The sequence below is a fragment of the Juglans microcarpa x Juglans regia genome, chromosome 3D (assembly GCF_004785595.1).
Source record: "Juglans microcarpa x Juglans regia isolate MS1-56 chromosome 3D, Jm3101_v1.0, whole genome shotgun sequence".
NCBI classification, from domain to species: domain Eukaryota; kingdom Viridiplantae; phylum Streptophyta; class Magnoliopsida; order Fagales; family Juglandaceae; genus Juglans; species Juglans microcarpa x Juglans regia.
The window spans coordinates 4,268,396-4,284,847 of record NC_054598.1 but is presented as its reverse complement, the minus strand read 5'-3'; the positions used below and the strand labels follow the sequence as shown (position 1 = coordinate 4,284,847).

Sequence of the window (16,452 nt, the reverse complement as noted above, 5' to 3'; positions counted from 1 at the left end):
CTACACCCAAGATCAAAAGTTGTACATGTTGATTTTATCTGCCTTCTATGTATTTGGATAGATCCTCTTACATCACTCTTTTTTATTTTTTTTTAAATGATTTGAATTAAATGAAAGTTTCACGTGTCGATATTTTATAATTTAAAGATATAATATATCAATTTTAATAATTTCGAGTGATAAAATATATATATATATATATAATAATTTTAAGAATTTACTTATCATCTTTACGCACTACATACTATACACTATATTTTTTATTTTATTTTATTTTATTTTTTTCTTCTTAAATTAATTGAATTGTTTTACTCATAATCCAGATGTCACATATTTAGTAAAAAAAAAAATATAAAAAAAAATAATGTAATGTATGAAAATGATGAATAAAATTTTCTTAATTTTAAAGAAAATATATTATGATTTTAATAGTGTGTAGCTTCGATTATGGCAAGAGGGACGAATAAAGGCAGTTGAATTCTAGAGTTAAATGCAGTATATTTAATAAAAATTCTATAAAAATAATTTATTTTTATAAATATTTTTGTGAATACAAAACTTGTCGTATTTTTGCGAGACAGTGGGACAGCGAGAATGGACCGATAAGCGTCAAGTCGTCCAATACGAACAGAAAGCTTTGCTTAGTAGCTAGATGCTTGCTTCGGCCTTCGGGTAGGCAGTAGTTGCAATAAAATGAGTGCTTTTTGGGTACAATTATTGGATATTTACGTCTGACTTGGGTCCTGCAGTATTATTGCTCCACTTTTCAGTAAAATATTCAAAAGCAAAGAAGACCCACTACCACGTGAACGTAACGTGACTAACGTCTTGAAAACGTTACAACAATTAGTAGTTGTTATTCCCACTTGGCATATCTCTGTCTTCTTTATTTATATTTATTGATTTAATATATTTTTAAAAACTTATATATGAATCACTTAAACGGGAGTCATTTACTCATTTATTTTCATAATTTATTTTGACTCATCTCATCTCATATTATCTAATTATTACAATATTTTTAAATTTTCACATAAAATAAAATAAAAAATTTAACTTTTTAAATCTCAAAATAAAAATAATATTAAAAAAATATATTTTAACAATATTTTATTTAATTTTTAACTTTAATCTCAATTCAACTCATCCCATCTGATCTACAAAAACGAATAAGACTCTCTACCATTTAATTAGTATAATTGGAGATAATAAAATCTAAGAAGAACATTTTTCCTTTGTAATTTGATAGCAGTGAGGAGATGAAGGCACATAATATCTTAACTACAAATGATAACTTGTATTTTTTAAGAAGTGCTATAGTTATAAAATAAAAATTTTAAAAATAATCTCACAAGCTGACATGACTTCATTTGATACATTAAATATACTTTATAATAAAAATAACTTTACAATCTAAAATAATACATCAAGTTATGTCATTCTATTGATTTACTTTTGTAAAATTTCTTTTATGGCTAAAACATTATTGGATATATATCATAAAAAACTCGAGCTTTGCTTTGTGATTTGGTCACGGGGGTTTTACTCAAAATGAAACTAGTACCAAACCAAGCCATGCTGGTAAAGGCAAAGAAGAAATACAGAAAAAGGGAAAGCGATTGTGGTGGGTAACAAAAACAAGTATATGACCTAATGAATCCAATAAATCAAGGCTCTGAGCAAGCCAACGACAAATCGATGAGTTCGGAAAGAATATATATTTTTCCATACACACTTGTCACCCCTGTAACACCTAAGATTGCTCTTTATGCCATAAACAGGCTTACATAGATACATAGATCGCCCAAAAATTAGTAGAGAACAGTGCAAGCAATGAATAGAGCCTTACTCAAAAAAACAAGACGGGAAATGGTTCCATCTGTTGGGGGGGGGGGGGGGGGGGGGGTGTTGTAGGGGCGCGGCGCGGCTAAGACCTGGAGTACATCTATACCTCTAAACCACCAATATTCAGTTAAAAAATCCTCACCTTTGCGTCCTAGTCTGCTCGCTCAAGCTGATATATCAAAGCTTGATAACTCTAATAACAATGATTTTAAAAGATAAATGAGCCACTAGACGTTCAAAAGTATTCTGCATTTTCCTCCGTGTTCGATTTTAAAGTATCCCTAACCCCCCCAAAAAAAAAAAAAAAAATCATCCATCAAGACCTTCCACTAAGACCCAAAGTTGCAAATAAGTAAGTATTATACAATCTTAAAACAAGAGCAATATATCAAAATTTAATCCAGCCACAAAAGTGCAGCTAAAGCCATCCTACTTCAATCATGTCTTTGATAACTAAATTAACAAAGCCACTCCTGTAAATTCAGAATCCCTGCTGTTGATAATGGTAGCTATACCCACATCATGAAGCTCCGTGAACTGCGGCTGTAGCATACATGCTTAGACCCTGATTCTGTGGTACAGCATATCCATACCCACCATAGCCTTGCCCTCTGTTATGACTCCCATTCCACTGGTTACTAGAATCTGCTCTCCACTGCAAAGTCCCATGTAATTAAGAAATCATGAAGACTGTCAGACAAGATATTGGTAGTTTCATCCATTGACAAGTCATTCCAAACAAGCTTATTCCGATGCTAGAAAATAAATGAAACTAAATAAATTTCCCAAGAGATATTGAGAGAAACCTTTTTTTCTTTTTCTTTTTTTTTGGGGGGGGGGGGGGGGGGGGGGGGGGGGGGGGGGGGGGGTGGGGCGGGGGTTGGGTTGTGTTGGCGGGGGTTTCTGAATTAACTAATTCTGATCTTACCTGCTTGCCTGCTGGACTGCGGCCCCAAGAAAGACGAACTGTTTGCTTGCCAATGACTGTCCCACTCAAACTTTCTATTGCATCCTCGGCATTCTTTCTATGACCAAAGAAAACAGACAGGAATCATTACATGGCCACACTGGTGAAAAATTAAATATAATGGTGATGTTATCATCTACAGTGAAAAATTAAATATAATGATGATGTTGTCATCTACATTCTAACCCTTCATGAACTTCACCATCGCCCATGTTCTCATGCTTAAATTTGTATAACTTTTACACCTTAGTACATTCACAGAAGGAAGAACATAACATTTAAAAAACTAACTCAGATAGTTTATGTAACACTGGAAAGAGTACCTGTTAGCAAATTGCACAAATCCACATCCTTTCCCAACAGGAATTTTCACAGAGACAATCTCACCAAATTGGGAAAATGGCTGTCTAAGATCTTCATCACTGACATCAGAGTCAAGCCCTCCAACAAATATCTACAATAAACCATGAATTAATGATATAAAGAGAGTCCCGATACTTCACAAGTAAGGGTCTGAAAAGGACTCACAGTAGTGTTATTTGACTCGCCATCAGATTGGGAACCTTGGGTGACAGCACCATTTGATGCATGCCCACCAGCCAGCACCAAAGCTATTTAAATAACAGAATTAGAATTTCAAACCAAAGTGCAATTTGAGAGGTTAAGATATTAAGAGCTCTGCATTTATCTAAATGAGTATATTATAGCTAGCTAAATCCACAGCTACAAGGTCGAGAAAAAATATAACAAAAAGACATTGATGGAAAGATCCATTGATATACACAATCTTTGTTGGGGGGGGGGGGGGGGGGGGGGGGGAGAGAGAGAGAGAGAGAGAGAGAGAGAGCAGTAGCTGCGACATATAGTAATAAACATGAAAATATTACTACTTAGAATTCTGGATAAGAAGCATGAAATAATAATCTTAACCAGCTTTGCAAGACCATTTTTATTTGTACATTATTCATCCCCCTTACTCCAAGAATATGTGGCAATCAACATGTTTAGTAGAAGAGAATTGCTAGATCCACAAAAGAATCTTACAAAAGTAAACTCACAAACTAGTGTGTCTTGATGTGAAACGTCAGATCTACTTTACAATAAAGAGAACTTTATAATCTGACATATCGCATCAAACCATGTTACTTTGTGAATTTACTTTTGTGAAATTTCTTTGTGAATGAATCATTTCTCTTAGTGGAAAAAGAGTTTCTTCTTACAATTACTTTAGGGAAAACAAGATATTGTACTAGCGGTAGATATTAGAACAGCGACAGCCAATTCTTTTAGGAATGGTTATTTATTAGCATACATGAAGTAATTCCATAAGAATAGACTAAACAAATGGAAAACAAATATTTGAGGGCTTTAAAAAGATTCGGAAGACTAGGAAGGCATTCAAACTCGAAGTTAGACTAGTGTACATGAATACCAAAAGATGAACTCAGCGACATTTTGAGACCCTCTCACAAGTGATTAGAAAAGCATTGCAAATAAACAATCAGAGCCACAAAAATTACATCAACAAATTTCCAACCATTTGGTAGGAGGCCCACTTCCATTAGTTTGGAAGAGTGATTCATGTAGCTGATGCTAATCAGGTACCAAGGCTCAGTTGGGTGAGTGAACTGAGTTGTGGAGTGGTACCAAGAGCAGGTAAGGAAATGAAGGTAAGCTGGCGGCAACCAAGTCTACATAAAATATTAACAAGGATCATTATGATACGAACAGAAAGAGCAAGCTCACTCGGAACCATTGTGCTTGCCTCGAGTTACAGAGCAACAGCAAGCATTTATAGAACAGAAGACCGAAGCATGTAATTTCCATAAGAAAATACAAAACGTTTAGGAATGAAGGGTATACTTAATATCAAGAGAAGATTGAGTAAGGCAACACAAATAACATTTCTCCCCTCTTTTTCTCCTGTTTTATCTTTTTCTTTGGCAGGGGGGAATCGCATTATTTTCACAATTATGCAAACAATCACCTCAAATACAACCTACTGAAACAGAAGATTGACTTTGTTTGTCAAATACACCAAGATAATTCCATAGGTTGACTATTGACTGTAAAATGACTAGATGAAGCAGAATGTACTAAAATATATCAATAAGAAATATTGAAGGAACAGACAACCAAAATTGATTTCTGAATTGGACATAAAATGTTAAGAGCTTAAATTCTACAAGCATCAGTAACAGATGAGAGGTCTAAAGTTACCTTGGGAAGAATACTGCTGTTGGTATCCAGATGATTTCTTGGGGTTGCAACACCTAAGCGCATGGGCCTACTTGAACAATACATGCCATTCATTTCAGTAATAGCCCTTGACCTCTCACTTTCATCACCAAACCTAACAAATCCATAACCTTTTGATCGACCTGTATTTGAATCAATAACCACCTTTGCTCCTTTAACAGATGGATATCTACTATCAAAGGTTTCCTGCAACATGGCATCAGTTACATCTGCTGCCAAATCCCCCACAAATATGGACAGATCAGAACCAACATCTGATCGTTTATCACCCGCACTAAAGGTCGCCCAATTTAGACGGAAGGGCTGCTCTGTATTTGGCATCACAGCACCATTATAGCTCTGCAAAACTTTCTCAGCGGTTGAATGAGAATAGAACTCAACAAAACCATATCCCTCTGATTGGCCAGTCTGCTTATTGCGTATAACCTTTACTGAGAATACCTGCAGATTTTATGGTGCCAAAAGTCAGAAAGCAAGTCCATAATGAAGAGTTAGGGAAATTCCTCTTGTGGAAATGTGAGAGAGAGAGAGAGAGAGAGTGAGTGTGTGTACAAGCATGCACAATTAATTGCAAATCATACTCAAATGAAATCATAATCTATCAGCTTGTAAGCAAGCCTATCAAGAAAAATACAAGTTGGAGGCTCAATTCTAAAATTAATTGTGCATATACCAAGATGAATGGAATGACATCAGTTGCAAGGAATCATTAAGAACTAAAATCCACATTCATTCTAAGTCGCCATGAACAAGATGATGTCCATAAATCAACACATTCTCACAAAACCATCAAAGTCAATGTAGAATGCAGATCATGTTTAAAATCTAGGAACTTTCTTCAATAACTGAAAATGGAAAAGCCAACAGGTCTTCGAACTTCCAGCCCTCTCTGCATTGGTAAACTTTGCAGGTGCAATTCTAAATATCCATAGTGTAATATACAAGCATAATAATAGTGAGGGTATGGGACTGTGGAAAATATTTTGCGTACACGTCGCAATCTTTCACCTTAGATTTCATTATTATTTGAATCTGGTCGCAATATTATAATATGATCTGATCTTATGTAATTACAAAATTTGCTACCTTGAGTTTCACATAAACCCTTACGAGGCTCATTGAACACCCCTCTCCCCCGTCCACTTCAGAACAAAAAGGTAATCACCTCCATCATTATACACAGATTCTTCAAAAAAACTCATACATATAAAGTCGGAAAATATTATGATATAGATAGATACACACACACATATATATATATAATATACGTAAATATACACAGAGAGAGAGAGAGAGAGAGATTAGTGCAGACCTCGCCAGTGTGAGCAAAGCAGTTGTGGAGGTAAGACTCGTCCATCCAATGGTGGAGGTCACCGATCCAGATCGTCTTGACCTCGTCGGCGGACCCCAGCTGCTGCTGTTGCTGTTGCTGTTGCTGATGCTTCTGATGCTGTATTTGAGCTTGCGGCTGGTGTTGCTGCTGATAATGATGAGGATGAGGTTGATGATGGGGATGAGCGTAGGGCATGTAATTATACATCATCATCTGCTGCTGCTGCTGCTGCATCAGGGCCATAGCCGCTGCCGGGTATTGCATGGCCATCCATTGCTGCTGCTGCGATTGCATCCACTGCTGTTGATGCTGCTGCTGCGGCTGCGGCTGCGGCTGCTGCGTGGTCATATCACCGCCGTTGGTTGCCTGCGCCATGCTCTCTGGTCTGGTACAGTTCCTCTCTCCCTCTTTTTCTCTCTCTTAGGGTTCCGGACGCGTGTGTGTACGAGAGAGAGGCGGAGGGAGAGACCTGGTACGAGAGAGAGCAAAGAGCAGAGAGAGGAAGAGGAAAATGAAATTGTATTGGGTTTAAAAAAGGAGGCGGCGGATCTGGCCTCTCCCCTCTTTGTGCTGTACAGTAGAGTAAGACCCTCGGTTACACCGTCAGCAACACGGGTTGCCATTCGTGACGTGTGGGACCCTTTTTTTCTGAGGTCCACCGCCGTAATGGACGGTGTAGATGCAATCATCATGCCACTGCCGTCCACCGTGGACCTTTTTTATATTCAAGTTTCAACGTTCTTTTTAGATCGGTAAAATGATAGGGTTCAGTCCCCAGGGGCCGAGACACCCGCTTCTTGTCAATCGGAGCGATTTTAAACTTTTATCACCAAATAATTTGAGAATAATAAGCTATTCCTTTTAAAATTTTAATATATAGTAAAATGTTGATAAAATGCAGAATATAATAATTATTAAATTTTAGTTGATTTTGACGTTCGCAATATCATAAACTTTTACTTTTTTTTGGTCCGGTGCTACCGTGCTTAGCAATTCGTGAATGCACGTTTTATATATCATATAACTATTAAGAAAAATGTTATTTATACTTATAATTTACTTCTATAATCATATATGCTAATGTGTTAGCTATTAAAAATGATAAAATTTTAAAATTAAAATTAAAATTAAAAAATTACTAATAAATTGAGACTATTACTCAATATATATAATATTGTGTATAAAACGCACTACTCAACCAAGAGAAATATTGTTTTATGGGTTTAACATTTTTTTTTTCTTTATAAAGGTTTAGGACGTTAGTTTTGTACAAGCTATTTAAAAAATACTAATTCTACATTAAAAACAATTATTTTCTTTATAGCTTAATCTAATTTTATTGTTCAAAGATTTGTACGAAATTTATATCATTTATAGCCAAAGAGTCGGGTGTACTCGAGTCCCTTTTTTTCCTCAAATTGGAAACTCGACTGGCTGAGAGCCTGAGCCAATAATTCATTCATCTTCACCAACAAAAGGTAAAGGGAAGGAAGCAAAGGCTCGTGATCGATGCGGTCCGTCCGGTCAAAATATGGCTTTTTGGACTCTGCATGCCGTCGCGCTTTCCAGTCAAACACGATACAGAAAAGTGATCATGTAACCAAATTACAACGTGATTAGTAATGCAACGAGATTTTTAGCTGGTTAGATGTTTTTTTTTTTTTTTATTGATATATTTGGAAGAAGAAGGTTTCGAACTCCATACCTCCATTTTAGCCGTTAGAAGTTCTGAATTATACATATATATTTGCTTTGCCTTCAAACATGGTTTTAATTTCAACCAACTCCGCTGTAAATAACCATAATGGCTCGCATTGCTGACCCCAAAAAAAAAAGGAAACAAATTATCACTTGCAACCAAATTATATGCAACTTTCCTCAACTATTTAAACGAATGCAAAAATTAGATTGCTCCTTAAATTGCTGTCTCTGATCTTTCAAATTTACACAAACATTTACGTCTACAAGGACCCAAAATTTTCATAAGCGAAGCAGCATTTTTCTTCCATGATTAGCTCAAATACAACTCTGTTTATCCAAAAAGGGAGGGGGAAAAAGAATCAAAAGAATATTAGTTGAAATCAGAAACACAAAGAAGTTGAAAGCAAAATGCAAATGCCCCGGCCAAAATTTCAACAGGTCGGTGTCCTGTTGGCTCCTGCGGCTAAAAAAAAAAAATGGAAGGGTGAAAACAAAAAGGGTTAAAGATCGTAGCATGGTATATATACATCATCCCTGCATTACTTTCGATAATCTGAATGTAGGAAATTTTCGTAATGAGTTCCTTTGAGTGTCTTTTGGACATCATCCCAATTCTTAATCTGATTAGATAGGGAACCTTTGTGTATCTTCACCTGACGACTCTTTAATTCTCTAAGTGGAACCTTCAAGAAATGTTGAACATCTATTAACTTCTGCAGACATGTAAAAATACCCATCTTTAGAGGGTCCGCTCTCTTTCATTTTTCCCAATTTGGGTGGGGGAGAAATTTTTCAAACATTGAACCTGATGTTAGAGGTTTAATAGTAGTATTTGATAATGCACATGCTATAAAAAACAGTTACGGGAAAGCTTTGGCAGTGGGACTTACAGTGTGATTCTTGACTACGTCCTCATAGTATAGAATGATGTGCCGGGTGCTCTTAAAATACTCCAACGCTTTGTCCGTTGTTTCTTCTACTTGCTTCAAATTGGATTTCAGCAATGTTGCATTGATTATAGGCTTGTAGTTTGCAAGTATTTCTGCCTGAAACCATTTCTCTTAATAGGTTGAAGAATCTAACATATAAAAACCACAAAAGTCTTCTTTCAAGGGGAAAAAATTGAAGTTGAAAACCTTGTGCACGCACGTGTTTGTGTGTGTGTGTGTGTGTGTGTGTGTGTGTGAGAGAGAGAGAGAGAGAGAGAGAGAGAGCAACCTCATGGGGTGAATGCACATGAGACTTGTGGGTTCCATTTAATAGCTTCACATCTCGATCATACGAATTTGCCAGAACCGATATCATTCTACGCAAAAGATTCCTTCGGAAGAGAAATATAACTGAAACTCCCCGAGTATTGAAGTACTCTACAATGTCTGCATGATGCTGCATCAGACCCTGCAATAATATACCAAAATACGGAATTTATGGTAAAACAATGCAGAATGGCATGAATACAACAGTTTCATGAGTTTAATTAACTACAAGATGCCAACCAGACCAAATGTAAGTAGCAAACTACACAGAAACCTCATCCTGTACAGTGCACACAAACACACACCTCAGAAGAAAAGCACACATATATGGGAGCTTTATTCTTAAATTATAATTCTGAATTAGCTCTTAGACCCAAATACCAAGCCCCACAAGTCCCGGAGGATCACTTCCTTGTTGCTAGAGGCTTTCATTCCCTCATACCAGTCAAGAGCTAATCCAATTGTCAAAATTTCTTCTTTTTTTAGTAAGCTACACATTCACTTTTTGAGTTTTGAAACCATAAACTTACGTTCACCCTCTACTTACAAGGAAATGAAATGCCATTCGAGCTAAAGCTCATTGGCTTAAATTCAAAATTCAGTCCTCTTTTCTCCTCCTACTCACCAGGAGCTAAGGAAAGAAGGAATACTCAAATAAGAAAGAAGAAGTGCTTTTTATTTGGCATTTGGAGGAAGTTGTGAGGAAAAAAGTGTAAATGAAATGCATTCTGACTTTTCAGAAAAAGGCTATTGTGTGACAGAAAAACAAAAGGTGCAATTATATTTAAATCTTTTGGGCATCAACAACACTAACCACCAGCTCTTGTTTTAAGCACTTCATGATGTGTCAAATATTTTTTTTTGATAGGTAAATGATGTGTCAAATATTCACCATCACTAAAGGACGCACCTATGCTGTTTATTCACCGAACTTATATTCACAGGAAGGGATAAGGAGTCGAAACTTGGGCCAACAGAAATCCCATGAAAAAGATTTAAGTAACTAAGAAAGACCCATTTTATCACTCATCAGAGAAAATTTTACACACTGAGACAACACATCCTGAGCTGAAAATGCATTTGAAGTGAAGGAGCTGCAGCCATGGTAGAATCTTTTGTTGAGTTGGTTAGAATGCAGGAACTAGGGCTCGTGGCTTAAAGAAACAGAAATATCCGTGCTTAAAATGGGTTTATAGATATCAATTCCTTGTCATCATTACGAAATTTGAATTTGAAGATCATTAATCACATCATTGTCCATGAGTTACTAATCATGCACAGAAACAACAGAACTACCTTCTATTAAAGACTAGGGACATTATAGAGGAGGACGAATCCATTTTGTCGTGGTTATTCCGATACTAAAGCTCAAAGAGTAAAATTAAGCCAAAAACTTGCAATACAATGAAAATGAAGATGGGTATCTAATAAGGCATCTGTTCTACAGAAATAAATGTACATACAAAGATGCTTGCCATGTCTCCTCCCAAAAACAATCAAATTCAATTTGCAGAAGTCTAAAATAGAATTTAATTGATGGCACTCACCTGATTAAGCATCCACTTTAAGCCAACTGCAGCTGTACACTCATTCTTTGAGGCACTACTGAGCCAGTCGAGACGGTAAATTTTATCCAAAGTCTCAACGATAGTTGAAGTATTGCTTCTCCTAACTTTAACAGAGAAAATCTCCCCATTGGAGCTTATGTTAGTATGATTGTTTAACAATGTCTCAAACCATCCACTCCCGGATCTCTGCATCGACAAAATGGCGAAATAGCGCACTGGATTACATGCACATTCAGCCCTAATTAGGCACCAGAAAAATAAATTGATATCAGTGAAATGTAACAAAAGCCCAAATTCAAAATTAAAACAGCTAGCAATTACCTGCTATAAGTTTTAGGTTTAGGGTAGTGAACATAAGGAATTTCCCAGGGTTCAATTTGAGGTTCTGGGCACGGCTTTTGGATCACTTGAACATTTAGATATCCGGCCTTGCTGTGTGTGCTAATTTGCTTTAGACAAATAGAGCATATATAGACGCCACACACCATTGCAAAGACCAAGACGATCATCCTCAGCACCAATGGAGATTTCTTGGGTACCTTTATGACAAAAATATCCTGTATTTATGAAGCAACTAATGTCAAAAAGCTTATCCACGGACCCAAAGAAAAAGGTACGACAATCGACTAAATTGGATCGACAAAAGGCTGAACTAGACGACCCCGCCAGATTGAGCTACACAGATGTTAGATCATCACAAGAAAATATGATATGTGACGCTAAACGAATTACGCCTAAAATCAACTATCCAGCACGATTGAGCTAAAAAAACAATTAATTCTGTACGGAGAAGAAAACATGACAGTAATAAAAGCACACTTCGTTACAGAAAAATTATTTACATCAGTGTGATTCAACATTCAGTCAGGCTGCATATAATCTTAAAAAAGGAGGAAAAACTAGGTTTGCTTCAGCTCGAATTCATTGATAACGCAAAGCCAAAAACATAGGAAATAAGACCCAGAAATACAAAAGTTTGACTATTCAACACGCGGTCAAGGATCAGACAGTTCCCATGTTACACATTTAAAAACTAATCGGAGCACCATGGGTATAACGAGTATACTATAATCTCCAAATTAAGCAAACGAAATCCACATGCAATTCGCAAAAATAAAGAAGTAAAAGACAATAATATTATAATGAAAATACAGTAAGACTTCGAAGAGACGATCGATTTCACGGACCTTGGCGAAGGAACAGAGATCGTCGGCCATTGTTTTGAAGCTCAAAAAGGAAGCGGAAGAAAAGGCATTTGGGAGCTCCCCGCTTCCTTCACCTTTACTATTATTCGGCTTTATCTCTCGTTTTAGCCCACAAAAATAAAAATTCGAAAACCGAGAAAAAGGTAAAAAAGAAGAGAGAGAGAGAGAGAGAGAGAGAGGCTTGATGGGTATGAGTTTTCTCTCGTGCAGAGCAGAATGATTACATGCTTCTGACCGTTGCACGCTCTTTCTCTCTCTGGCTGTTGTTTTTCTATTTTTTCTCAGATTTCACACAGAGTGCGCGCAATCTAAGCATTGGTATACGGGTCGAACCCACACGAGGAGGAAAAGACAGAAATGAAGGACTCGAATCAGAACATAAAACGGCGACGTTCTGAGTGTCACCCTATGTTCCCCCCTCTAAAAACGGCATGGGCTTTCGCAGGTCATTTTATTTTATTTAGGAGTTGATTGATTCAAATCAAAAGCTTTAATTATTGGGCCAATAAAAAAAGAGGTTTGTTTAGTTAACAACCCCCAACCAAACCATGTTTGCTTGACTTTGTGCTTTTTACTTTTGTCTCCAATCTTTGCTTAGAATTCAAACTAGGGTTTTAGTTTATGGATAAACATAAGTATTTTTTAAGGAAAATTAATGGTTTTGTCAGACAAGCTATTTACTATTGGCTTCGTCCCCATAGAAAAATTAAAAAAAAAAAAGGAAAAAAAAAAGTATAAAATTTGAAGCCTAAATATGGGCAAAGGTCAATGCCCATTTATTCATCATAGACTTTCTTTAATTACCATAAGGGTTTTTGTTTTTGGCCCCAAAAAAAAGAAATTAATCGTTGTTCATATGATTCATAATATCTTAAAGTGGCTAATAGCTACCGTTGGATCTTTAAAAAGTTCTACAAGTATTATAATTAGAAAAAATGATACACATACAACATTTATTTTTTACGAGTTTTTACACAATTATATTTTAAATGAGATGCATTTTTATAAAAATATTTTGAATTTAAAATAGAATTATATAAAAATATTTATATAGGTAATATTATTTTTATAATTAAGTTTTCTAACTTTTCTTTGTGAATTACGTAAAAAGTAGCGTGAATGTAAGAGAGTTTAAGGTTCTATTTAAATAGTAAGATAAGATGAGATGATTTCAAATAAAGGTTAAAAGTTGAATAAAATATTATTTGAATATTATTTTTAAATATTATTATTATTTTAATATTTTAAAAAATTAAATTATTTATTATATTTTATATCAAAATTTAAAATAGCTATAATAATGAGAAGATGTAATCGTTTCTCGACTAATAATTTAAAAAACAGTCAGAACCGTACGAGCTTAGCAAAATTATTTTTCAGGGTTTGGATTATTGAGGATGACCACTTTTAAAAATACAAAGAAAGTCCCATCCCTCTACATCTTTACAAATCCGAATCGGTCCATTGGGCCATTTCAATTTCAGTTCTTCTGCTTGATGAGGACGGGCAGCTGAACTTGGGCAGTACACACTAGAATTAACCCAGATAGCTCTAGATCCATCAACTCGGTAACGCGAGTTTGGGCTGCAACACTTGCTTTAGGCGTTATTCGTTTTTACAATTCTTTTCGATTAATTTCATATTATTTCATTATTATCATTTTTAAAAAAATTATATAAAATAAAATAAATAATTTAATTTTTTTAAAATTCTAAAAATAATATATTATTAATAAAATATTTTATAATAATATTTTATCAACTTTTAAGTTTTATTTATTTCTGTAACTTTTCTTAACTCATCTCATCTCATATAATCATTATAATTTTTTTAAATTTTTAGACAAAATAAAATAAATAATTGAACATTTTCAAATTATTAAATAAAAATAATATTAAAAAATATATTTTATTTAATTTTTAAATTTAATTTCAATTCATCTTATCATAAAAAATAAGAATAGTTTTACATACGACTGTAAACTACATAAACGTCACGTAATCACTATAAAAAATAATGAGATTTATTATTAAAAAATTAATTTTTTTTATGTAAATCTTTTATTTTTTTATTTTGTTTAAAACGATTAATAGTATAATTTACTGTTACAAATGGTTTCTCTCAAAACAAACAAAGCCTAATAGGAAACGTGTCGGTGTTTTGTGTCCGGCGAACTTTCACCTACCTTTCACCTACCTTTCCATACGACGCGACCTTATTTCAACCCTCTCTTAGTACTACCTTCAACACTTCTTTTTATCTCAGCCTACTCCTCTGCCATCTCTCTCGCACTCTCAACTTCGCAATGGCTTCAGGCACCAACGAGATAGCCCATGATTTCCCGCCGTTCTTCAAAGCATACAAAGATGGCCGCATAGAGAGGTACAGCTCCCACGATCACGCCCCCGCCGGCCTAGACCCGAACACCGGCATTCAATGTAAAGACGTGGTGATCTCGCCCGAGACCGGTTTGTCGGCCCGAATCTTCATCCCTAAAATCAACCGCCCAGATCAAAAGTTTCCGCTACTCGTCCACTACCACGGCGGAGGCTTCTGCATCGGATCACCGTTCGATACGATTACTCACAAATTCATCACGTCCTTCATTCTCCAAGCCAACGTGATAGTTGTTTCCGTCGACTACAGGCTAGCCCCAGAGCACCCTCTACCAATCGCATACGATGACTCGTGGGCCGCGCTGCAGTGGATCGCTGCGCATTCAAACGCGCAAGGACCCGAACCGTGGCTGAACGAGTATGCGGATTTCGGGCGCGTTTTCTTGACGGGTGAGAGTGCAGGAGCCAACATCAGCCACCACGTGGCAGTCCGAGCTGGTGCCGCCGGATTGGCTGGCCTGAAGATCATCGGGGTGCTCATAGTGCACCCGTTCTTTGGAGGCAAAGATCGTGATGACATGTACAAGTTTCTGTCCTCCACAAGTTCCGGTTGTAGTGACGACACGAAACTGAACCCGGCCGTAGATCCAGATCTATCAAAGATGGGGTGCGCCAAGGTCCTGGTGTGCGTGGCAGAGAAGGACTGGCTGAAAGATAGGGGCGTTACCTACGCGGAGACTTTAAGAAAGAGTGGTTGGGGTGGAGGTGTGGAATTGATAGAAAGCAAAGGAGAGGACCATTGCTTTCACTTGTTCAATGCTGAGAGTGAAGAAGCTGCGCAACTGATGAAAAAGTTAGGTGATTTTGTTGCAGGGAAGTAGTCGTAGTCGTAGTAGTAGGGTGTTGGGAAGGAGATGATAAATTGCTAAATGTTAAAGAATAAAAGGTTTTTTTTTTTTTTTTTTTTAATTCTGCATGCTATCTACTCATGTTCTGGATTTGTTACTAATTACAGTACTAAAATGGTTTCTTCCTTTCAGTATTATTCCAGCAAATGGCCTGTATTCTTGATGATCATCAAATCTGGCACAAATTTTGCAACATTGTTCATCAGCCATTGTCTAAAGAATTAGTTGAAAGCTTTTTTAATCGAATGATCAGATATAAAAATATAATAACATAATATTTATTAAACATTTATGTATGTTTCAAGTTGTTGGAAAATCTTACAGTAGCACCAATATCAAGTGCAATGAACCCAATTTCCACACCTTTGACTCGTTGCAAGCAAATTAGACGAAGTGGCTTCTTCGGAATTTTTTGTACGAAAAATTTCTCTCAGTCACAAATTATAAAAAAGAAAAATTTAATTATAAGCGATTATGCGCATTAATACGTATACTCATTCAATATAATTGGTCAAAAAGTAGATTTTATTAAAAATAATATTAATTTAAATTTAAAATATAAAAATAACAATATTAATACGTAAATTGGTACGTAAACTTATCTGTATATAATAAAACTCTTATAAAAATAATATCTCAACATCTTGTAAAAAAATTTATAGATATAGAATCTGAAAGAAAATAGTGAATGGCCATGAAGTGCCCATGTGGAAGAGGATTTATGACCATTGAACCTTGATCCGAAGAACTGGGTCCACCTAATTAATGATATTGAGGCCACTGGTCCACAAAAAAATAAAAAAAAAAGAGGAGAGTTTTGATATAACATTCCTTTAGAACAAAACAAAATGGAAATCGTTATGCTTATTGATATATTTTCGACTCTTACCATTTGTGTGTTGTCTCGGGAAATCTAGCCCATTCATTTTATAATTAGGAATAAATCAACATAATATAGGAGGCTCACATCGTTTAACGTCGAGATTCATTTTTTATTTATTATATTAAATTCTGTAACATCTATGCAAGAAGTTTGTCTCCTCTTAACTAAACAGCATTCGAGAAGAATGATCA

General features: G+C 35.7%; 3 protein-coding genes across 6 annotated transcripts; 1 reads left to right on the top strand and 2 right to left on the bottom strand.

Annotated features, from left to right (window-relative positions):
• Positions 1-2,154: 2,154 nt before the first annotated feature.
• LOC121254623 (polyadenylate-binding protein RBP47-like) lies at positions 2,155-6,934 on the bottom strand. The gene is given in 7 exon segments (XM_041154748.1): positions 2,155-2,500; positions 2,774-2,870; positions 3,136-3,266; positions 3,341-3,423; positions 5,033-5,077; positions 5,080-5,512; positions 6,384-6,934. Coding segments are annotated over 7 exon segments (1,320 nt in total). The 5' UTR covers positions 6,780-6,934; the 3' UTR covers positions 2,155-2,365.
• Positions 6,935-8,299: 1,365 nt separating this feature from the next.
• Positions 8,300-12,456, bottom strand: LOC121256325 (nodulation protein H-like). 4 transcript variants are annotated; one of them, XM_041157091.1, is made up of 6 exons: positions 12,117-12,456; positions 11,251-11,486; positions 10,909-11,167; positions 9,324-9,503; positions 8,996-9,151; positions 8,300-8,815 (listed from the first exon to the last, which is right to left on the bottom strand). In XM_041157091.1, exons 1-6 carry the CDS (start codon positions 12,144-12,146, stop codon positions 8,645-8,647), a joined length of 1,032 nt encoding a protein of 343 aa, XP_041013025.1. In that variant the 5' UTR covers positions 12,147-12,456; the 3' UTR covers positions 8,300-8,644. The 4 variants fall into 4 exon arrangements, with proteins under 4 accessions (XP_041013025.1, XP_041013026.1, XP_041013024.1 ...); XM_041157092.1 differs by having other exon boundaries at positions 8,300-8,788; positions 12,117-12,455; XM_041157090.1 differs by having other exon boundaries at positions 8,300-8,818; positions 12,117-12,454.
• A 1,725-nt stretch (positions 12,457-14,181) lies between these two features.
• LOC121256213 (probable carboxylesterase 5) lies at positions 14,182-15,509 on the top strand. The gene has a single exon (XM_041156899.1). The coding sequence runs from the start codon at positions 14,440-14,442 to the stop codon at positions 15,349-15,351; it is 912 nt and encodes a 303-aa protein (XP_041012833.1). The 5' UTR covers positions 14,182-14,439; the 3' UTR covers positions 15,352-15,509.
• The last annotated feature ends 943 nt before the right edge of the window (positions 15,510-16,452 follow it).